This window comes from Liolophura sinensis, chromosome 6, assembly GCF_032854445.1.
Source record: "Liolophura sinensis isolate JHLJ2023 chromosome 6, CUHK_Ljap_v2, whole genome shotgun sequence".
NCBI classification, from domain to species: domain Eukaryota; kingdom Metazoa; phylum Mollusca; class Polyplacophora; order Chitonida; family Chitonidae; genus Liolophura; species Liolophura sinensis.
Window position 1 is genome coordinate 58,992,163 of NC_088300.1, and position 25,160 is coordinate 59,017,322.

At 42.6% G+C, this 25,160-nt stretch overlaps 1 protein-coding gene across 1 annotated transcript; it reads right to left on the minus strand.

The window, feature by feature from the left end:
- Nucleotides 1-722: 722 nt before the first annotated feature.
- Nucleotides 723-25,160, minus strand: LOC135469289 (cytosol aminopeptidase-like). The gene is made up of 14 exons (XM_064747904.1): nt 25,074-25,160; nt 23,653-23,774; nt 22,617-22,777; nt 18,928-18,996; nt 16,052-16,166; nt 11,530-11,691; nt 10,160-10,315; nt 9,249-9,373; nt 7,665-7,753; nt 6,448-6,550; nt 6,110-6,189; nt 2,435-2,584; nt 2,079-2,172; nt 723-1,497 (listed from the first exon to the last, which is right to left on the minus strand). The coding sequence occupies exons 1-14, from the start codon at nt 25,158-25,160 to the stop codon at nt 1,439-1,441; spliced, it is 1,572 nt and encodes a 523-aa protein (XP_064603974.1). The 3' UTR covers nt 723-1,438.

The following is a 25,160-nucleotide window of genomic DNA, read 5'->3' on the forward strand; positions in this document are numbered from 1 at the left end:
ACTCAACTACATGTATGTATGGATTATCCTAGAGAAAAGTTGGAGGGCATTTTTCACTCAATTCTCTTTCACTTCCACTTGAAAACAGCCACTGGCTGTTTTGAAGTCGTTCTTCTTGCTGTAATCTTTACTGTCAGAAATCAACACACAGAAAATTTATGCATCTAAAATGTTACTTCTTTTCGAAATTCAAAGGTGTGTGATGTGTTACTCCAGATTATTTTGTTCACAGAACAGTGCAATGTTGTATATTTAGAAACTGGAACAGTTTAGTTACATCCTATCTCTGTATAACCACAGTTTGTCATCACCAAGAATGAAATCCTGATCCAACTATAGATTTCCAATCACATTACACAGAAATTTGGCTGCACAACTAGTTCTATCTAAATTCATAACAGCTGGATAGTTTTAAGACTGGTGAATCGACAGGTAACAATAGCTATAAGAACATACATGTAGTGTTGATTGACAACTGCAGTTACTCCACCCTCATCATGCCATCAATGAGTCAGCAGGAAATAGTTGCCACGATAAGTGGCAGGTGAAATTCAGTATAATCTGGTCCCAAAATGTTTTTTTTTTTTTTTGCAAATCATCCCCGTTGTAGTAATCTGAGCAGCCTCCACCTGATTTTAAGACCACATTTGAATACTCAACTTCAGTTAACACTAATGCAATGTATATACGTGACTGAATACATGAATAGTGCAACACTTCAATTTTCCATCTTGTCAACAAATGATTTTTATCTTACATGTTTCAGACCAGAGTATAGTTAAGCCATTGAATAATCTCCATCCTGTCTCTGTTACTGAAATTGATCAAAACACAAAGTAAGTACACATTTGTTACGCCAGCACTGACTGAGGTCATATAAAGTTTGACAACAAATGTGATACTTGGGCCAAGTGTTCCTCATCAAGCTTTGCCTGCTCACAATTGTTCCTCATCCGAGAGGCTTGGAATCACGGAAATTTCTTCAAGAGAATGTACACATCTACAACGGCAGTTTATCTGACTAAACAGTTTAGTGCTTTGCTACTTCTGCTATCAGCCAACATAAGCTATATAAATACTATTTGCGAAAAATATAAATTATCCTGCAGTACCTGCTACTTGTACCCATGTACGAATTCTGTACAACACTGTCACTGTGAGAAAAGATATTCACATGTTTTCCTTCCTATCACACTGTATTTCTGTACTTTCTGTCTGGATACACCCACTGTCATAAGAAATCACCAACAGGAAATTCTGGGCAAATTAGACAACTTAAACAATTTGGATCTATTTGATTTTATCTGCACCTCGATGCATCTCTACCAAGCACTATGATGAATAAACAATATCGTTTTTCTTAGTTAAATTGGTTCCGTAACTAGCAATGACATTTCATGTTCCAGGCCTTCCCTTCTGGATACTACAGAAGTCCCTCTCAGCTGGGTGATTTCTTCACCCTCCGAGCAAACTCTACAATTGTCCTGATAGGCCGACCTGAAAAGAAAGCACATGCAGTGTAAATACTTATTAACTGCTGAATGTATGTGAACAAAGCATGCAATCATGTACGTCATTTACTGTGATGCTTTCTTTGTTTCATTAAAAGATGCGAAATCCATGTACTAGTGTACCTGTAACACTCTTATCAGCCTCATCCTCATCACCTCGCACATCTCCTCACTTGTCCTGCCCTTATTAGTCTCATCCTTCAATTGCCTTATAACTTCTTTCATATCCTTACATGTCACACCTTTATTAACCTCATCTATCCCTAGTTGTACCTATTATAACCTTATATGCTCCATCCTCGTCTGTCACAACTTTATTAACACCCTCATCTGTTATAACCTCACCACCACCCCTTACCTCTCAAAACCTCACCACCACCCCCTTACCTCTCATAACCTCAACCTTTACCTGTTACACCCTTATCCTTTCACAATCTTACTTGTCACCACCTCTTCCATAATCCCTTTACCTGTCATAACCTCATCAATAATCCCCTCACCTGTCAAACTCTCCTCCACCAACCCCTTACCTGTCACACTCTCATCCACCAAGTCACCCACTCTTACCTGTCATGCCCTTGCCCAGGTAGGGAACTTCATCTTTGTTCATCATCACACCAGCAATGTCCAGGTGAAGCCAGTTTTCATTGGTCACAAATTCCTGTAATGAACACTAGCTAAATCATAACAGTGTGTACAATGAATACCACTAAAATTTTTATCTACCAAAAAGCCGCACCATTTAACACAACACATTAATACAACTGACATGGCCAAAATCAGATTTTCTTTTCAGTCTTCTTCCATCTAATTGACATAACTTTACGCAAATTTTTTACCATTGATTTTATTTCAAGTTATGGTAAGGATATGGTTTCTTTGGCTTTTACCCCATTTTTCAAGAAGTAGTGACCTTCACTGACCTTGAGAAAAGCAGCCGCCGTACAGGAGCCTCCTGACCTGCCTCCCTTTCCTATGTTGTTGACATCAGCCAGCTGAGACTCTGTGACCTGTTTGGTATAATGGTTAAACAATGGCATCCTCCACATACGGTCGCCAGTCAGTTGGCCAGCCTGAAATCCATCAACAGAGACAAGGTAATGTACGGCACAACCATGAGGTCTGTAACAACAGAGATATGGCTATATATGGCACAACCATGAGGTCTGTAACAACAGAGACATGGCAATGTATGGCACTACCATGAGGTCTGTAACAACAGAGACATGGCAATATATGGCACTACCATGAGGTCTGTAACAACAGGGACATGGCAATGTATGGCACAACCATGAGGTCTGTAACAACAGAGACATGGCAATATATGGCACTACCATGAGGTCTGTAACAACAGGGACATGCAATGTATGGCACAACCATGAGGTCTGTAACAACAGAGACATGGCAATATATAGCACTACCATGAGGTCTGTAACAACAGGGACATGGCAATGTATGGCACAACCATGAGGTCTGTAACAACAGGGACATGGCAATATATGGCACTACCATGAGGTCTGTAACAACAGGGACATGCAATGTACGGCACAACCATGAGGTCTGTAACAACAGAGACATGGCAATATATGCCACAACCATGAGGTCTGTAACAACAGAGACATGGCAATGTATGGCACAATCATGAGGTCTGTAACAACAGGGACATGGCAATGTATGGCACAACCATGAGGTCTGTAACAACAGAGACATGGCAATATATGGCACTACCATGAGGTCTGTAACAACAGGGACATGCAATGTACGGCACAACCATGAGGTCTGTAACAACAGAGACATGGCAATATATGGCACTACCATGAGGTCTGTAACAACAGGGACATGCAATGTATGACACAACCATGAGGTCTGTAACAACAGAGACATGGCAATATATGGCACTACCGTGAGGTCTGTAACAATAGGGACATGCAATGTATGGCACAACCAGGAGGTCTGTAACAATAGGCACAACTATCAGGCCTTTAAAAACACAGACATGGGAATATATGGCACTACCTTGAGGTCTGTAACAACAGGGACATGGCAATGTATGGCACAACCAGGAGTTTGTAACAACAGGCACAACTATCAGGCCTTTAAAAACACAGACATGGCAATATATGGCACTACCATGAGGTCTGTAACAACAGGGACATGGCAATGTATGGCACAACCAGGAGGTCTGTAACAACAGGCACAACTATCAGGCCTGTAACAACAGACTGGGTAATGTATGGCACATCCATGAGGTCAGTGACAACAGACAGAGGGAAATGTATGGCACAACTATCTGGCCTGTAACAATAGAGACAGAGTAATGTATGGCACAACTACCAGGTCTGTAACAAAAGAGACAGGGAAATGTATGGCACAACTATCTGGCCTGTAACAAAAGGGACAGGGCAATGTATGACACAGCTATCAGGTCTGTAACAACAGGGACAGGGTAATGTACGGGACAAGTGCCATGTCTGTAACAACAGGGACAGGGAAATTTATGGCACAACCAGGAAGTCTGTACCAACAGAGACTGGGTAATGTATGGCACATCCATGATGTCTGTGACAACAGACACTGGGAAATGTATGGCACAACTACCAGGTCTGTAACAACAGTGACAGGGTAATGTATGGTACAACCAAGAGGTCTGTAACAACAGAGACAGGGTAATGTATGTTCCAACTACCAGGCCCTGGTGACCTGGTGAAGGTGTGACCACATACTGAGGTATAACTGACCTGGTGAAGGTCTGACCACACACCGGAGGAGTTGATGTGTACATCTGTGAGGTATAACTGATCTGATGAAGGTCTGACCACACACCGAAGGAGTTGATGTGTACACCTGTGAGGTATAACTGACCTGGTGAAGGTGTGACCACATGCTGGAGGTGTTGGTTTGTACACCTGTGAGGTATAGCTGATCTGGTGAAGGTGTTACCACATGCTGGAGGAGTTGGTCTGCAGACCTGTGAGGTATAACTTACCTGATGAAGGTGTGACAACATGCTCTAGGAGTTGATGTGTACACCTGTGAGGTATAACTGGCATGGTGAAGGTGTGACCACATGCTGGAGGAGTTGGTGTGTACATCTGTGATGTATAACTGGCATGGTGAAGGTGTTACCACATGCTGTAGGAGTTGGTCTGCAGACCTGTGAGGTATAACTTACCTGATGAAGGTGTGACCACACGCTGGAGGAGTTGATGTGTACACCTGTGAGCTATAACTGACCTAGTGCAGGTGTGACCACATGCTGGAGGTGTTGGTGTGTACACCTGTGAGGTATACCTTACCTGGTGAAGGTGTGACAACATGCTGGAGAAGTTGATGTGTACACCTGTGAGGTATAACTGGCATGCTGAAAATGTGACCACATGCTGGAGGAGTTGGCATATACATCTGAGAGGTATAACTGACCTGGTGAAGGTGTGACCACATGCTGGAGGTGTTGGTGTGTACACCTGTGAGGTATAACTGACCTGATGAAGGTGTGACAACATGCTGGAGGAGTTGATGTGTACACCTGTGAGGTATAACTGGCATGGTGAAGGTGTGACCACATGCTGGAGGAGTTGGTGTGTACACCTGTGAGGTATAACTGACCTGATGAAGGTGTGACAACATGCTGGAGGAGTTGATCTGTACACCTGTAAGGTATAACTGGCATGGTGAAGGTGTGACCACATGCTGGAGGAGTTGGTGTGTACATCTGTGATGTATAACTGGCATGGTGAAGGTGTTACCATATGCTGGAGGAGTTGGTCTGCAGACCTGTGAGGTATAACGTACCTGATGAAGGTGTGACCACATGCTGGAGGAGTTGATGTGTACACCTGTGAGGTATAACTGACCTGGTGAAGGTGTGACAACATTCTGGAGGAGTTGATGTGTACACCTGTGAGGTATAACTGGCATGCTGAAAATGTGACCACATGCTGGAGGAGTTGGTGTGTACACCTGTGAGGTATAACTGACCTGGTGAAGGTGTGACCACATGCTGGAGGAGTTGGTGTGTACATCTGTGATGTATAACTGGCATGGTGAAGGTGTTACCATATGCTGGAGGAGTTGGTCTGCAGACCTGTGAGGTATAGCTGACCTAGTGCAGGTGTGACCACATGCTGGAGGTGTTGGTGTGTACACCTGTGAGGTATAACTGACCTCATGAAGGTGTGACAACGTGCTGGAGGAGTTGATGTGTACACCTGTGAGGTATAACTGGCATGCTGAAAATGTGACCACATGCTGGAGGAGTTGGTGTGTACATCTGTGATGTATAACTGGCATGGTGAAGGTGTTACCACATGCTGTAGGAGTTGGTCTGCAGACCTGTGAGGTATGACTTACCTGATGAAGGTGTGACCACATGCTGGAGGAGTTGGCATGTACATCTGAGAGGTATAACTGACCTGGTGAAGGTGTGACCACATGGTGGAGGTGTTGGTGTGTACACCTGTGAGGTATAACTGACCTGGTGAAGGTGTGACAACATGCTGGAGGAGTTGATGTGTACACCTGTGAGGTATAACTGGCATGCTGAAAATGTGACCACATGCTGGAGGAGTTGGCATGTACATTTGAGAGGTATAACTTACCTGGTGAAGGTGTGACCACATGCTAGAGGAGTTGGTATATACGCCAGTGACAGCTGACCCAAGAGCCACATCTATAGCACCTACAACATCATGACATATCTCTTAAGTCTCTGATAGAGGCCAGGTGGTGCAAGAACTGCACTAATACCCTGAAAAAAATGACAAAGATTTGTACCTGTTAACAAAGATGATTTGACAATATTTGAATTAATTTCTTCATTACTGAGATGCTCACGTCCCACTGACTTCATCAATTGCCATAAGCAATGCTTATAAAATAAGCTTGACTCCATGAACAGAAACAACAGATAAACACATTTAAAGATTTCATTACTAACCTGTTAAAGTGGCCATATCTAGAATTAGAAATGGGTTGAAAGTTTCAGCATAACTGAGAGCATCTGCTAGAAGAAGTCGTCCCTCTGCATCTGTATTGTCTACCTGAAGTCGAAGGTAACGGCATGCAAGCGTATAACAACTCCACACACCCCACCCTCCCACCTCCCCAACATATGTACACGAATAAGTACAATCACACTACACTCACTAGTAAATGCTCAAGTTCAGTAAATACACAAACAGATACACAGACAGATGGATATCAATTTGATAGAAAAATAAACACAAGCATATTTCTTTACTCAGTGCAAGCAGTAAGTGTCATTATCCTCTTCTAATCAGTTTTCAATACATGAACAATGACTATATGACCTCCCTATTTTCAACGCAAGGACATGAAAATAACATCTTAACATCCTAAAAGAATATTGACAAAAATTAATGAATATTTATTTATTTGAGTGTTGTTTAATGCCATGCATTAGAATTTTCGACTTATAGAATGCAAGGAGGGAACCAGAGTGCGCGGGATAAACCACTGACCTTTCGCAAGTTACTGACAAACTTTTCCATGTAACCTACAGATTTGCACACCATACTGGTGGAAGACAAGTGATCTTCAATAAAGGCAATGTTCATGGACCACTTAAAGTCACCCAAGTCCCAGGAATATTAAAAGCCCACATCTAGAAACTCTCTGTTCAAGGCAGTGATTTAACCTGCAAATTGTGTTCCTTGTGGCTCAACTCTCATATTTACCACAAAGTCCCATTTTTTAGACTGATAATATTTACTTGCTTTCTTGACTGGCGTTATACACCATACTCCAGCATTATTTCACTCATGCAATGGCGGCCAGCATTATGGTGGGAGGAAACCCAACAGAGCCTGGGGAAATGGGAAATTCAGGTAGACATTCCCACATACGACCAGAGAGGAAGCCAGCATAAGCCGGACTTGAACTCGTGTAGACTGCTAATGTGAACTATCCTAATAAAACACAGATGAACACATGTAGGTTTACAACAAGACTAAAATGGAACAAAACTGTCTCCAGTTGACATTTAAAAGTTTTCAAGTACCATGTTCAATCTGAATACATTTCATTTATCCTTGAAAAGAGGATCACAAACTGAAGTTAGAAAACCAAGCCTGCATGTAGAAACGTTGTGTAAGAAATAGATTACAGCAGATATTAGGAGTGGACTTTGCATACCTGTATTGTTTTACCATTCCTGGCGGTCACCACATCCCCGGGTCTTGTTGCCTTACCACTGGGCATGTTTTCACATAGTGGGATAAACCCTACAGTAGATCACAGTAGACAGTACAGTATATTTTTACAGAGCAGATTCATCACACTTTTCATCACAATTCATTCAAAAGTATCAGTGCTGCAACAAATCCAAAATGCAGTTAGTATGAATTTTAGGGCTTTAGATTTGTTATACATTTTGTGTTATTTATGTTACATTATTCTATTATTTTGTAACTGTTTCATAAAATTCATAAACCGTTTATGACCATAAACAATTTACACATATCTAGACAGCCAGTGTTTTCTATCAAATCCCCCAGGTTTGTCTCCCTTTGATATCGGAACATTTTAATGTTGCAGCGGTCCTGATTCATCTGCCAATCCACCATGCCCATGACTTTATAAAATGTGACTGAAAAACACCACTACAACATCATCAAAAGTCCTACCATGCATGACATTTTCACATTTTCAAAAGTCCTCCAACATCATGACATAAGTCCTACAACACTATGATAACTTGAACTTTGTATGAAAGAAAAATAAGAGAATTATTTTTACCACTAAGAAGACATCAATTTCATTTTATGTTTTATTGGCAAGAATACACATAAAAATACAAAAAACGGGAAAAAAACCCCTGAAAATCCTCATTATGCTCAAATAACATGAAGTGCATTTGAAACAATGGCTTCATTTGTCAGAGTTGCGCGACACCATGTTTTCTTGTGTGATGTCAGGTCCCCAAAAGTTGAAACAACGGAAAAATTGTGTATAATTAAATTTTCCAATACCCACAAAAGTAAAACACTGACTTACTTCCCTTGTCATGCGAAAGCATCTATAATGTAACCTGAGATATTTTTGAGGCGTGAAACTCAGAGACGTGGGATGTACCAGGCCCATGAAATGGGAGACCTATACAGTATGTAGCTTATATGACAACAGTGACAGCTATTTTTTCCGCTATAGAATGCATAAAACATGACATCAGCCATTGGAAGTAGCAGAAATGTCGTAAGAATCTAAAGGAAGTCAATATTATTATTCTTCATCATACTTCAGGTAGAACATACACATTGGAAGGAGTTCGCTAAAGTATGTATTTCATTACACAATTTTTATATTTCTTCCCAGCGGCTTAATAACTTAATGAAACGTTTATCCTAGATTTTCCAAATGAGTTTACCTGATTAAAATAGGTGTTGATGGTAGGTCCGTAACCAGCTTGTGCTGCTTTAACTTCAAAACTCACCATTACTAAAGGGCCATTCACAGGGATCACACCTGACCACACCCTACTCCTAAAAATGTGTCATTCAAAGCGGAAAGTGACCTCAAATGAGGCTCATTCCTGTAGCCCTATATTCTTTCAGAAAATTTAGAGAAGCAACAAATCAGTCCATCTCGATCCTTATTACTCAACCCATCATTGAAGCCACAAAAGGTTTTGGCACTGATATAGCAGTTTAAAGGCTTTACACTCCTTCTTAAAGTCACACCTGAGATCTAGCATACATGGACAGCTGGTATGTACTGTACCTCTTATATTGACCGGTAAGTTAAGCCTAGCAATAGCTGACATAGCCCCCACCACGCAGGCTGCTCCGCCCATGTCACCCCTCATGGCATCCATGTTGGCTCCAGGCTTCAGAGAGATTCCACCACTGCAACACAGCACATGGAGGTTAGACAAGTGAAAACATCAATACTCAAAGTGTTTCATTTTATTATGCATAAAGAACAATAGTTTTTAGTCATATAACACAAGGCATTATATAATTCAATATTCTGGTTTTGTTTAAACCATTTTTGATGAATCTTGAGTGACAGTGCTCTACTTTGTGAAACTTATGAGTGGAGATGGAAATATGTTATGCATATCTTTTGGAATTTCTAAGGATAATTACGCTTTGCTGCCAAAATGTAAGTATGACACAATTTAAAAATAGTAAGGGACTGTCTGCCTCTCCACTCATGTACCTGTAGTTACCTGTCAAAAGTGATTCCCTTCCCCACCAGGGCTAGTAAGGGACTGTCTGCCTCTCCACCTATGTACTTGTAGTTACCTGTCAAAAGTGACTCCCTACCCTTCCCTACCTGGCCAGGAAGGGACTGCCTGCCTCTCCACCCATGTACTGGTAGTTATCTGTCAAAAGTGACTCCTTTCCCCACCAGGGCTAGTAAGGGACTGTCTGCCTCTCCACCTATGTACTGGTAGTTACCTGTCATAAGTGACTCCCCGCCCCACCAGGGCTATTATGAGACTGCCTGCCTCTCCACCCATGTACTGGTAGTTACCTGTCAAAAGTGACTCCTTTCCCCACCAGGGCTAGTAAGGGACTGTCTGCCTCTCCACCTATGTACTGGTAGTTACCTGTCATAAGTGACTCCCTGCCCCACCAGGGCTATTATGACACTGTCTGTCTCTCCACCCATGTACTGGTAGTTACCTGTCAAAAGTGACTCCCTTCCCCACCAGGGCTAGTAATGGGCTGTCTGCCTCTCCACCAATGTATTCCAGCTCCACAAACATGGGTGGTTCATCAGAACCTCGTGTCACAGACAGAAATGCTCCCATTTTCTCGGACTCCATCCATTCCTGGTCTCTGGTACAAACACGACAAAACGGCTTTATAAACATGACAACATGGCTTAAACATGCCAACACCGCTTCAACAAAGACAGCATGGCTTAAACATGACAACAAGTTTTAAATAAAGACATCACGGCTTAAACATGACAACAGGGCTTAACAAGACAGAATCGTGTAAACAAGACAATATGGCTTAAACAAGGTGGAACAGCTTAAACAAGGTGACACAGCTTAAACAAGGAGACACGACTTAAACAAGACAGTAAAAATTAAACAAAACAGCATTGCTTAAACATGACAACGGGGCTTAAACAATACAGCAATGTGTAAACAAGACAGCATGGCGTAAACAAGACAGCATGGCTTAAAAAAGACAATGCAGCTTAAAGAAAGACAACATGGCTTAAACAAGACAATGCATCTTAAACAAGACAAAGTGGCTTAAACAAAGAAGCATGTCTTAAACAAAGACAACACGGCTTATAAACAAGGCAACACAGCTTATTGAAGACTAGTCAAAGTGACAGACACAATCCCAAAAGGTTTAACATATTTCTACTCTGAAATTGTCACTTTCTACTTTCAGTTGGATGCTGCATAAAGCAGAAATCAGAGCTGACTAAGCTCTTTTAAATTAGTTGCACTTCCCAAACAAGCCTGTACACCCACTTCAGAAATTTAGTTGCCAGTGAAACTAGCTAATTTTCAGTTTATTGCTATACAAATGAGAAATCAGAAAATAAATATTTATTTACTTATTTGATTGGTGTTTTACGCTGTTCTCAAGAGTATTTCATTTATATGATGGGAGACAGCAGATACCGTGGGAGAAAATCTGGTGAAAATAAGTAGGAAATAGTTTACTTTAACATGACCCTGCACAACAAATATGAAATCTTTACCTGACATGATATTTCTTCTACTGTCCACACAAAATTGTGCTATAGAAACCAGACATTTGATCTGAACAAATGCTTTGGAATAATGTCAGTGGAATGAAAGCCTCAGCTATACTGAAGTCCGTAAACAAACTGTCTCTTAAGAAATTCCACTGTCGGCACAGGTTTCGCAACTCACATGTTATCAACACATTCCTGTGTTATGCCACTATTGTGTGATTCTGAATTAGTGATCATAAAACCATGAAACACTCGTTTTGCAGTTATTGTAGCTTAAAAGATAAAATGTTGTCAAGTTTCGGTGACAGAAGTGAGGAAAGAATCCCACCTGACTTTGACTGTTACTCCATGAGATGAGAGGCGTTCCGTGACAATCTGCGAGAAAATCAGCGGGGTTAGCTTGTTTGCCGGCATCTCCATCAACATGCGGCCCAGATTCTGCGACTCTGCTTGTACCCTTCCTCTCTGCCATCTCTCTTCTATCTTCTGGCTAGCCAGCACAAGATAGTTCAAATGATCAATAATTCAAAACATATTCTGACATTTCATTTCTGTGTCTTTTTCAAAATATATTTCATACACATGTACAAATACAAGTTCATGGAGTTAGGACAGCCTGGTGATGGTGGTGGTAGTGGTGGTCATGGTGTGTGGTGGTGGTGGTGGTGGTGGTGGTGTGTAGTTGTGGTGTGTGGTGGTACTGGTGTGTGGTGGTGGTGGTGGTTGTGTGGTGGTGGTGGTGTGTGGTGGTGGAGTGTGATGTGGTGGTAGTGGTGGTGGTGGTGTGTGGTGGTGGTGGTGGTGGTGTGTGGTGGTGGTGGTTGTGTGGTGGTGGTGGTCTGTGGTGGTGGTGGAGTGTGATGTAGTGATGGTGGTGGTGTGTGGTTGTGGTGGTGGTGTGTGGTGGTGGTGGTGTGTGGTGGTGTGTGGTGGTGATGGTGTGTGGTGGTGGTGGTGGAGTGTGATGTAGTGATAGTGGTGGAGTGTGATGTAGTGATGCTGGTGGTGTGTGGTTGTGGTGGTGGTGGTGTGGGGTGGTGTGAGGTGTGGTGGTGGTGTGGTAGAGGTGGTTGTGTGGTGTGATATGATGGTGGTGGTGTGTGGTGGTGGTGGTGGAGTGTGATGTAGTGATGGTGGTGGAGTGTGGTGGAGTGAGTGTGGTGTAGTGGTGGTGGTGTAGTGGTGGTGGTGGAAGTGTGGGGTGGTGGTGGGGTGTGGCTGTGGTGGGGTGTGGTAGGGGTGTGGTGGTGTGTGGTGGTGGTGTGTGATGATGTGGTGGTGTGTGTGTAGCGACTGTAGGTAATTAGCATTGTTATTTTAAGGGACATAACTCTTAGGTGTTATACAGGAGGGGAATCCCCAACATGTGTGTTGACACGGAGTGAAACGATCGTTCTGATTGGTTGATCGGGAGGATTTTAATTTTCCATTAAAAGTTCTATGCCATCTAAATCTGTCTCATCTCATCTGTGTTACAGGTAAGATTCAGAGGTCATCTGCCCCTCTGTAACACACCATTTAGTTCTTGCTGTGTTGTAGTTCCTAGCTGATCTATAAAAACTGATAAAATGTGGTTAGCTTTGAAGATATTTTGGGAAGAATAGTTCATAAATCTAAAAGTGCATGTTACTTACTGTTTAGCAAGGTGTTGTTGTTACAAGCCCAAGAGCGTTAAATCCTTGCTAGAATTAGTCTTAGATATAATGGTACACTAGTATGGCAGATTTCATAGCTTTTGATGCATTTGTATCCATGATACAAGTAACCCTAAGAGCTCAATATAGATACGTGTGTAACAAAGTAACTTAATTCAATCAGTGTTCGAACGGGTGTACATAAACCCGCTAGTGAGCGTAGCAATTCAGGGGAGACAACTCTCAATGGCATTCTAATTCAGGGGGAAATACTCTGTCTGGAATTATAATGTGATATAATGTGAAATTATAATGTTGTACTGAGATGAGTTGTCCGCCATCTTCCATTAAAAGTTCTATGCCATCCAAATAATTTGACTAGTCTCGTCTATATTACAGTCCTACATTGCGCCAGTCCATAGGGAGGGCAACATGTGGTAGTAGTGGTTGTGGTGGTGGTGGTGGTTATGGTGGTGATAACGGTGTGGTGGTAGTGGTGGTTGTTGTAATGTGTGGTGGTGGTGGTGATGGTGGTGGTGTTGTGTGGTGGTAGTGGTGGTGTGTGTGGTGGTGGTGTGTGGTGGTGTATGGTGTAAGTGATGGTGTGTGGTGGTGGTGATGATGTGGTAGCATGGTGGTGTGTGGTATTGGTGTGTGGCGATGGTGTGTAGTGGTGTGGTGGTAGTTGTGTGTGGTGGTGGTGGTGTGTGGTGGTAGTGGTGTGTGGTGGTGGTGGTGAAGTGTAGTGGTAGTGGTGAAGTGTAGTGGTGGTGGTGGTGGTGGTGACGGAAGTAGTGGTGGTGGTGTGTGGTGGTAGTGGCGGTGATGGTGCTGTGTGGTAGTGGTGAAGTGTAGTGGTAGTGGTGAAGTATAGTGGTGGTGGTGGTGGTGTGGTGTGACAGAAGTAGTGGTGGTGGTGTGTGGTGGTGTGTGGTGGTGGTAGAGGTGAAGTGTAGTGGTAGTGGTGGTAGTGTGTGGTGCTGGTGTGGTGTGGCAGAAGAGGTGGTGGTGTGGTGTGAGAATAGAGGTGGTGGTGGTCATGATGTGGTGGTAGTGGCGGTGGTGGTGGTGGTAGTGGTATGGTGGTGTGTGGTGGTGGGGTATGGTTGTGGTGTCTGGTGTGTGATGATTATGTGGTGGTAGTGGGGTGTGGTGTGGCAGAAGTGGTGGTACTGGTGTGTGGTAGCGGTGTGGTGCGATAGTACTGATGATGTAATGGTGGTGATGATTTATGGTGGTGATGATGTGGTGGTAGTGGTGGTGGTGGTAGTGGTATGGTGGTGTGTGGTGTTGTGTGTTGTGTGATAATGTGGTTGTAACGGTGGTGGTAGTGGTGGTGTGTGGCGTGTGTGGTGGTGTGTGTGGTGGCGGTGTGTGGTGGTGATGTGTGGTGGTGATGTGTGGTGGTGGTGCGTGATGGTAGTGATGATGATGGTGGTGATAGTAGTGTGTGGATTTGGTGTGGCAGTTGTGTGGTGGTGGTAGTGTGTCGTGGTGGTGTGGCAGAAGTGGTGGTAGTGTGTGGAGGTTGTGGTGGTAGTAGTGGTGGTGTGTGTGTGGTGGTGGGGTATGGTTGTGATGGTAGTGGTGGTGTATGGTGGTGGTGTGTGGTGGTGATGTGTGGTGGTGGTAGTGGTGGTGTGTGGTGGTGGTGCGTGATGGTAGTGATGATGATGGTGGTGGTGGTTGTGGTGCGGTGTTGGTGGTTGCGGTGTTGGTAATGATCGAAGTGGAGAGTGGTATTGGTTGTGGTGTGTGGTGGTGGTGGCAGTGGTGATGGTGGTAGTGGTGTGTGGTGTGATGGTAGTAGTGTGTGGTGGTGGTGTGTGGTGGTGGTGTGTGTTGGTGGTAGTGTGTGGTTGTGGTGGTGGTGTATGGTGGTGGTGTGTGGTGGTGATGGTGTGGTGTGGCTGTTGTGGTGTGGCTGTGGTGGTGTGGCTGTGGTGGTGTGGTGTGGTGTGGCAGGGGTGGTGGTGGTGTGTTAGTGGCGGTGGTGATGGTGTAATGGTGGTGGTAGTGGTGGTTGTGGAGGTCTGGTATTGGTGTGTGTTGGTGGTGGTTGTGTGAGGTGGTGGTCGTGTGTGGTGGTGGTGTGTGGTAGTAGTGTGGTGTGGTGTGATGTGATGTGGCAGTGGTGGTGGTAGGGGTGTGGTGGTGGTGGTGGTAGTGGAGGTGGTGGTGGTGGTGGTGGTGTGTGGTAGTGGTGGTTATTTTTCAGTCATATGACAACGAGGGGTCATCAGGTACATGTATATATACTGTGTTCTATATACTGCCACTGAAGTATCATGCTGAAGACACCAGACACATTTCCAGACACCAGACACCAGACCCTTCGCAGCTATGTGACATGCCCCTTCACTTGAAGATGCACCTGGACTACTGAAGGCTAGATTTGAGCCAAAAATCTCAGTTGTCAATGGCTAGTTGTGCCAGCTAGGACCACAGCCAACCTTTTTCATTGATTCACTGAATGTAACTGCGATCTCAAGAATTACAATCTTAAGAAGTGGAAAGGCATTTTTTGGGGGTATCCATTTTTTGGGAGCCAAAATAAAAAAGTGTTCTAAAGCAGCTGGCATAAAGTCTTACCTAATATAAAGTAAGAATGACACCTATGCGAACCTACAAGTAAAAGGAATTACCCTTCATCAGTGTTATCCACATGTACTGTAATAACTTTTCACAAAGTTTGCAAAGTGTTTATTCAAGCATATTCTGAAGGCATTATGCTTTGTACACTGCTAACATTATGGTTTTTGTGAAGCACTAAAATCCAACCAACACAGTTTTGCCTCTCACATCAAATTACAAATGAGCATACACTGTACCGAGTGGTACTCTTTCATATGTGAAAAGGCTGAGGAATTATGGTAGCCACATTGTGAAAGGTAAAAGGTGTCTTTCTCACAGCTGGGCTCAAAGGCTCACAAAATGGCATGGGATTTCTTATCACATTTTGTCACTTTGTCACTGGGATGCCTGTAGTGTGTAGATATAAGGCACCAGACATGACAACCCACCAAGTCACATTATACTGAAACCAGGCCAACCAGTCCCGTTTCCTTGCCCAAACCTCGCAGTGCTGTGTGCTAAGCGAGACAACAAAAAGTAAAATCTGTGGCATGGCCCATCCTGGATTTGATCCCAGGTCTTTCTACCTCAAGGTGCTATGCAGTTATGGATTACCATAAATCAATAACAATTAACTGGTACCTTTCTCCAGGGCAGTGGTCTGTATAACACCCTGTTTTCACATGTGGCTTCTGCTTTTTCTTTTCCTTCAACTCATCATAAGCAAACAGTGACAACATGCAGCCTTCAGCAGCAGCTGGAAAATAATATAAATACCACTGTATTATCAGCAGATTATCCTGACCGAAATGATATAAGTAGGCAAACTACATGTACTGGAACACACTGGGTACCACTCCCCATCAGACACACTAACAGGCACTGGACACAGGGCCTTATCAGGCACACTATAAAAAATACAGTGGGCAGGACACTCAATCAGACACACCAACAGACACTGGATATGACACCCCATCCGACATCTCACAGACACTGGTTGTGACACCCCACCAGACACACTGACAGACATTGGACATGACACTGGGTATGATACCCCAATCGGACAATGGACATGACACCCCATAATGCAAACAGACATTGGACAGAACACTCCAGCAGACACACTGACAGACAACAAGCATGGTGCCCCATCAGACACACTATCAGATACTGGATATGACACCACATCAGAAACACTAACATACAATGGACACATGACACCCCATGAGACACTACCAGGCACTGAACATGACACCCCATCAGATGATGGACATGACATTCCATAGGGCAAACAGACAAAGAGCAGGACACTCCACCAGACACACTAACAGACACTGGGTATGGCACCCCATCAAATACATGATACCTCATAAGACAATGGACATGATATCCCATCAGACAATGAGCATGGCACCCCATCAGACACACTATCAGACACTGGACATGACACCCCAACAGACAACCAACATACACTGGGCCTGGTACCCCATCAGATATACAGGTACTGGACATGACACCCCATAAGATAATGGACATGATATCGCATCAGACAATGGATATGGCACCCCATCAGACACACTATCAGACAATTGACATGATATCCCATCAGACACACTTTCAGACAATGGACATGATATACCATCAGGTAAATGGTCACTGGATATGACACCCACCAGACACACTTAGATACATTGGACAGAACACTGGGCATGGCTCTCCATCAGGTAAACTGGTGGAGGAAGGGGTGGCGTCTGTTCATCCTTCCCACCTTTGCAGGCGACAGGGATAAACCCCGGTTAACCACGCCGGGTGGAACCTGTACATCAGTTCTCTAGATGTAACAACCCCTTCTTGGTTGGCGCCATAATACCAACAAGACCAGCACACAAGCCCGCGGGCATTACTTGAGATAAAAGTTTACAACTGCGCATGGCACCTTGACAAGTAAACTTACACTGGGCAAGGCACTCCATCATGTAAACTGACACCGGGCATGATGTTTCATCAGGCACACTAACATTCACTGGGCATGACACCATCAGGCACACTAACAGACAGTGAGCAGAACACTCCACCAGACACCCTGATGCACACTAGTGGGCATGACACCCCATCAGGCACACTAATAGATACTGGACATGACACCCTATCAGACAATGGACATGACATACCATCAGGTAAATGGTCACTGGACACGGCACCCCATCAGACACACTATCAGACGATGGACATGACATACCATCAGGTAAATGGTCACTGGACATGGCACCCCATCAGACACACTATCAGACGATGGACATGACACACCATCAGGTAAATGGTCACTGGACATGGCACCCCATCAGATACACTATCAGACGATGGACATGACATACCATCAGGTAAATGGTCACTGGACACGGCACCCCATCAGACACACTATCAGACGATGGACATGACATACCATCAGGTAAACGGTCCCTGGACATGGCACCCCATCAGACACACTATCAGACGATGGACATGGCACACAATTAGACAATGGACATGGCACCCCATCAGGCACACTGATACACTGGGCAGAACACTTCACCATACACACTAAGTAGCACTGGCCATGGCACCCCATCAGGTAAACTGGCAATTGGCATGGCACACCATCAGGTAAAATGGCACCTTATCAGGTAAATGGACACTGGGCAGAACACTTCACCAGACACACAAAGTAGCATTGGCCATGGCACACCATCAGGTAAAATGGCACCTTATCAGGTAAATGGACACTGGGCATAACACTTCAACAAGCACACTAACAGTTACTGGGTCGGTCACCCAATCAGGTAAAATGACACCTGGCATGACATCCATCAGACTCTCTAACAAACACTGGATGCAACATTCCTTCAGGTAAACTAACAGACACTAGTAAAAATAACACCTCATTACGCACACAAACACACACTAAGCGTGAAACCCCATCAGGCACACTATTAACAAACATTGGGCCGGACATCTCATAGGGCATGGTAACAGACAATGGGCAGGACAATATAAAAAAGGGAAAAACATAAAGCTACTGGCATGTAACTATTGATATCAAAAATCTATGAAAAAGGTTGAGCTTGTCAGGGTAAGAATTATTACTAAATTTACTAAAATTATTATACATGGACTACATTTTTTACCAGCAGGTTAACACACAGGTAGTACAAAAATCTATTTGTTAGCAGCAGTTTCAAGGTTTCGTCCCTTTCAAAAACTGTGACAGGATAATATTTCACTTTTTGACACCCGTTTTCCTATTTCAATACTCTGTAACTTCAAAAAGGAATACATCTTTTTTTTTTCAATTCATATTCACATCATTTCATATGCGCGTACTTCAGACACCTAAATAATAAACAGGGATACACAGGTTATTATAAATATCAATGCAGTGTGTGAGGACCTGCATTTAAATGGGGCACCAAGCAGTAAATACTATACAATTAATAAATGCTGAACAGCAAGAATATTAACAAAATACAAATGATGCAAACCTTCTGGGTCACCACAGGGATCAAGGACAATATCAATCTCTCCCACATCACGAAGTTGACGTGCACCAACTGAACAAAACATAAAACATGGGGTGTGAGATGAATTCTTAACTCTAAAGCCAAAGAACAGTCTTTTGAAAGCCTTACCCAAAAAGCTACACTCTACATACACATCTTCATCAGAGGAACTTGGCTTGCGAAATTCTCAATTATGCATACTTAGGTGTGTAAATATTTATTCACAGACAAACATTCACAGACTAACATATCTAAAAATTACTAAAAACGTTAAAAGCTTTCAAAATACTTTACATAAATCTGAGTGAAGCCTCCACAGCTACATGTTGTATAGCATGACTTAAAAGGAGGAGAAAATAAGGCAAGAGTTCAGGTGAACACAACAAATACATTTGTTTGAAATGTATAAAAGACTACTAGCAGCCTGGTGGTGAGCATAACCCCTCAGTCCCTCTGGGACACCTGGTCTGCTCTTTTCAACCAATACACATGTTATGGTAGCAGGAATATTTAGTTCCTTTTTTTCACTTGGTTAGTAGATCTAAGGACCAACATATTCATATCTTTACGTGCCCCAAAAAACTGAGAGAATGTAATTCTTTGATTTCAGCACTACTTATATCTGTCCTAAAAATTAGAAGAAATAGCATATGTGGTTACCATGACAATCGTGCAAGTGGACAAATGTGTCCACCAAAAATGAAAACTTTATGCGGAAACTGTGGGAGTTATAGCTCTGACATGAAATCATATCTATTTACATAGGATATATAAGAAAAATGGCAATCTGGTAGCTATGACAACCGTGCAAATGGACAAATGTGAGTTGCTACACATCATCATGTGTTTTGTATGTATTCACCAAGTATTTTGACACAGGCCAACTGCATGATACAGGACAATCCTGTAATGACAGTAACATTGTAACTTTTTAATAATGTGAATAGCTGGAAGATGTGCAATTATGAAGTGGGCAGTAAGGTTTATCCCAGCAGGTTTATAGATATGAGAGCAAATATAGATTACTCCATATATAGGCAGGGGGGCCTAGGTGGCTCAGTTGGTTAGCGCACTAGCACAGCGTAATGACTCAGGAGCCTCTCACCAATGCCGTCGCTGGGAGTTCAAGTCCAGCTTATGCTGGCTTCCTCTGTGGGAAGGTCTGCAGCAACCTGCGGATGGTCATGGGTTTCCCCCAGGCTCTGCCCGATTTTCTCCCACCATAATGCTGGCTGCCGTTGCATAAGTGAAATATTCTTGAGTACGGCATAAAACACCAATCAAATAAATAAATAAATAAATATATAGGCAAATCTGTCTGGGACAAATACACAGAACACAACAAACAGTATTGGATTTCTCCAAAAATCTTGTGGCCACAGGATTTGCAAACAGCAGTAATAGATTGTGGAGAGGCATTTACTTCACGTGTATTGTAGTGTGGATTTCTCCGAAAATCTTGTGGCCACAGGATTTGCAAACAGCAGTAATAGATTGTGGAGAGGCATTTACTTCACGTGTATTGTAGTGTGGATTTCTCCGAAAATCTTGTGGCCACAGGATTTGCAAACAGCAGTAATAGATTGTGGAGAGGCATTTACTTCACGTGTATTGTAGTGTGGATTTCTCCGAAAATCTTGTGGCCACAGGATTTGCAAACAGCAGTAATAGATTGTGGAGAGGCATTTACTTCACGTGTATTGTAGTGTGGATTTCTTGGTTTCTTGAGTACACGAGTGTTCTCAAGAGTTATGAGCTGATATCAGAGTAGGTGTTTACAAAATACCAGACAAATTTAAAGCAGAAATGTGATATGCCTTAATAATGTGTTATTCCTACCTGGAAAAAAAACATGTGGGTCTTGTTAGATTTCAGCAAAAGTTGAATACTGATAATTTAAAGTTAATGTGCAAACTTCACACCAGCCCAGTGGAAAACCTCCTAGCAATTCATGAGTTAGATTTGTGTGATAAGTTAAAAGAACAGAGTAATTGTGAAAAAACCCTTGGGTGCAAATACTATGGCACAGCTGGCATTCATTACACAAATAAAGATCGGTTCATACACCAACATGACGGATACATCTAATATGCAGTATTAAGACAGACGCAGGCTGTAATGATCGATGTAAGCTTTCAGTCCACCAGCATGGCCACTCAGAATGAAATTATTATTTGTTAGGTTGATCGAAGCAGGTTGATCACATCTATATGTGCTGTCTGGTTGTCTTCTTTTGTGTTGAAAATGGATTTGAAGGGCACAGTTTCAAATATGTTCCGAGTAAGTATACAACAGTGTCCTTAGAGTGCATGCAATGTGCCTCCTTGTTGCAGGACGGATTTCCACCACACTTTTATCTAGTGCTGCTTCACTGAGACGTCTTACCAAAGGCAAGTAAGCCGCCCCACCCAAGCCATTATACTGATATTGTTGCACTATCCCCTTAATGCTGCATGCCAAGTGAGGAAGTCACACCTTCCTCTTTTAAGGTCTTAGGTGTGACCTGACCCAGGGCTGATCCTGGATCTACTGCTCCCAAAGCGGACGCTGTGCCAACTGAGCTTTCGGGGTCAGTTGTCCCACTCATTACAAGATCTGTAGGACCTGTCAAAGTGAGGGACCAACACTGATTTTTGTCAGTAGTTAGCCTTTACTGTGGTTGGTTGATGTCTCTTAATAACTTTTGCTTTCTTGATGTATTATCTGGAATGACCCTTTCTTACTGTGTTAAGAATGCTTATGTCTCTAAAATTTTAAGTTTATTTGTATTTATATCTGAACACCAATGGTTAACCTTGAGCATCATTCTATCCCCAAACAGTATTAAAGTATGGTTTAATCATTCTTCTTTTATATGCAATACTCTATTTGTAATATCTTTCCCTGTGACATATTTTGCAAACACAGTCTCTCTACACATAAAATCTACAAAGCCAAGCATTAAAGTTTACTGTAAAAGTAAAAACAAAAAAATTATTACAGATGTAATAACTTTTTGACATCAAAACATGCACATAAGCTTTTTTTGGACTCTTCCAACAATAGACTGGTCTTGGTATGGAATTTACCTATTTGTTCATTTGACTGGAGTTTTGTGGCATACTGAAGAATAATTCATGTATACGATGGCAGTGGGCATTACGGTGGAATTTATATACTTATTTATTTCATGGGGGCTTCAAGCCGTACTCAAGAATATTCCACATATACATGGGCGGCCAGCATGATGGAATGGAATTTAAGTTTGATTTATTACCATATAGATATCAAGCGTCATCCTCCTGGATTTTTCACATTAAGTAAGAAACAGACGAGGTTTATGGGCTGTGGAAACTAGGAAGCCTACCAAGACTACCTGGTGAAAAGCACTGATTTACCCTTGCAAATATCTGATAAACCTTTTCAACCAAAGCCTACCCAGAAAAGGGCTGGATTCAAGCCTTCAGACTCATTGGTTAAGGGCCAATCAGCTGTAGTGTGAACTAGACTTTAGCCAAAGAACTAGAGAAATGATGATGGCCTTTACACAGTGACTCATAGGCTCGATCAAGTCAGATAATAGCAACTGTGAAATCTAATTCAGCCACCGTTTATAATAACAGACTGGTATGTGGCCAGGATTACATGTGGGTATAGCTGCAAAAAAAAAGTGTACTAAAGGATATTCCTACCAGAGACAGCTGATCGTATGTTTTCCCTGCCTTCTTCCAACTCCTCCTGTGGGTTATACCCAACCCCCCGGGGTCCAAGACACACCACAGCAATTCGCTCATACTCACACCCACTGTTGTACAAGATTCGACTTTTACCTTTCTTCAGATCACGGCTTGCACTGACGAGTATTAAAAACAAGCAACAGCTTTACTGAAAGTCATGTTACTCTCTTAAATGTGCAGGAACAGTTATCAAAACATTATTCTACACTCAAAGAATTAACTTTGCTTCAAAAATAAAGCAAAAATTCATGTTACATAACAGTGCCTTCTCATTTATTTAAACTTGGTCCAAGAAACAACAACAAAGGTCCAGTCACTTTAGATAAACCATAATAATAATTGGCAGGAGTGCCCTTTGGAACCAAGAAAGCCCAAACTCCTCCTAAAAGTTTGAAGGATTGCCCTTTGGAACCAACAACGGACTAGAGGCAGGCTCATTCTAAAAGTTGGAAGGACTATCCTTTGGAACCAAGAAAGCCCAAACTCCTCCTAAAAGTTTGAAGGATTGCCCTTTGGAACCAACAACAGACTAGAGGCAGGCTCATTCTAAAAGTTGGAAGGACTATCCTTCGGAACCAAGAAAGCCCAAACTCCTCCTAAAAGTTTGAAGGATTGCCCTTTGGAACCAACAACGGACTAGAGGCAGGCTCATTCTAAAAGTTGGAAGGACTACCCTTTGGAACCAAGAAAGCCCAAACTCCTCCTAAAAGTTTGAAGGATTGCCCTTTGGAACCAACAAGGGACAAGAGGCAGGCTCATTCTAAAAGTTGGAAGGACTTCCCTTTGGAACCAAGAAAAGCCCAAACTCCTGCTAAAAGTTTGAAGGATTGCCCTTTGGAACCAACAAGGGACAAGAGGCAGGCTCATTCTAAAAGTTGGAAGGACTTCCCTTTGGAACCAAGAAAAGCCTAAACTCCTCCTACAAGTTTGAAAGGATCTAATGTTCAGCATAAAGGTTAGAGGATTTCTCACTGGAATATTGGCTACTTACACCTTGAGATCTCTTGTGAGCCTTCCCTCAGATACCCTATCATAGTGCTGTGCTGCAGGAGTCAACTCTGGCAGACTATCCTTCCCTGCAGCTTTAAATGTACCAACCACCAGGCCTTTGTGCTGTCAATATATTGATATATGCATTGATATGCATTGATATATATATATATATATATATATATATATATATATATATATATATATATATATATATATATATGGGGCAGGACATGCAGCTGCAAAAAATTTAAGACAAGGCAATATCACAGACTTTAGTTGGAGTGGGAGGTTGTGTGGAGCAAAAATATTAGCAGCATCTGTAAGTTGTGGTAGATAATTATACCTTGAAGGCCAGCATAACACATCTTGTTATTTATTTCTTTGATGGGTGTTTTATGCTGTACTCAAGAATATTTCACTTATACCATGGCAGCCAGCATTATAGTGGGAGGAAAAGGGGCAGAGCTCAGGGGAAACCCAAGACCATCTACAGGTTGCTAGAAGACCGTCCCACATACAGCTGGAGAGGAAACCAGCATGAAACCACTTTCTGCAGAGAACAGTTTAACTTGTGAAGACTATGACCTCTAGAGCTTCAGTCATTTTCATTTAATCAATGCAGCCAAAAAATGGCATATACCTGGCAACCTGCAACATGTTTTTGTCTTCAATGACATGGTTTTAACACTCAATTAACAGTGGGACAATATACTGTTTATGTTTTAAAATATTTTCAGCAAAGATACAACCCTGTTCTGTTGATAAAGTCAATGATAAATAAAACAGTGTCACCACCTTGGCACTGAATGAAGTAGATGAGAACCTAAGAGATATCACTGTGTGTTACAGTCACATTGGAAAGGATTTCATTTATGGTCTACATTATTATATATATTTATTTATTTTTTTGATTGGTGTTTTATGTCGTACTCAAGAATATTTCACTTATACGATGGCAGCCAGCATTATAGGGGAGGAAAGCGGGTGGGAGGAAAGCCGGCAGAGCCCCGGGGGAAACCCATGACCTTCTCACATACAGCCGGATTGGAAGCCAGCATGAGCTGAACTTGAACTCACGTTATTATGTACTACACCGCGGCTGGCATGCAACTATTTTCGCCTCTTGCATCATCTACATCAATTTTCAGTTCATACATGCTGACAGGTAAATCTCAAAATAAAGTTTTAATTGTTTTTTCTACGTGACGTTACCGGTGCAAACAAGGCCTTATATCCAAAAACTGACTTGACATTAATGGCAAGTGACTTAAATCTCACAAGTGTCGAAAACTGGTGCTTCGCTAATCCTTCAAACAAACAAAAGTCCGCGACCTCGCAGCCAGAAGCCTTGCATAATTGTTTACTGTGTACCTAGAAAACATAGGCACTCAAAAACCTGAAATGCTTCCGATAACATACATTTACAACCGAAGAAGAAAAACATCGATGATTGTGCACGAATCGCTGTAAGCTGACAAGAGCACGTCGTCTCAACGGGGCCGCCAT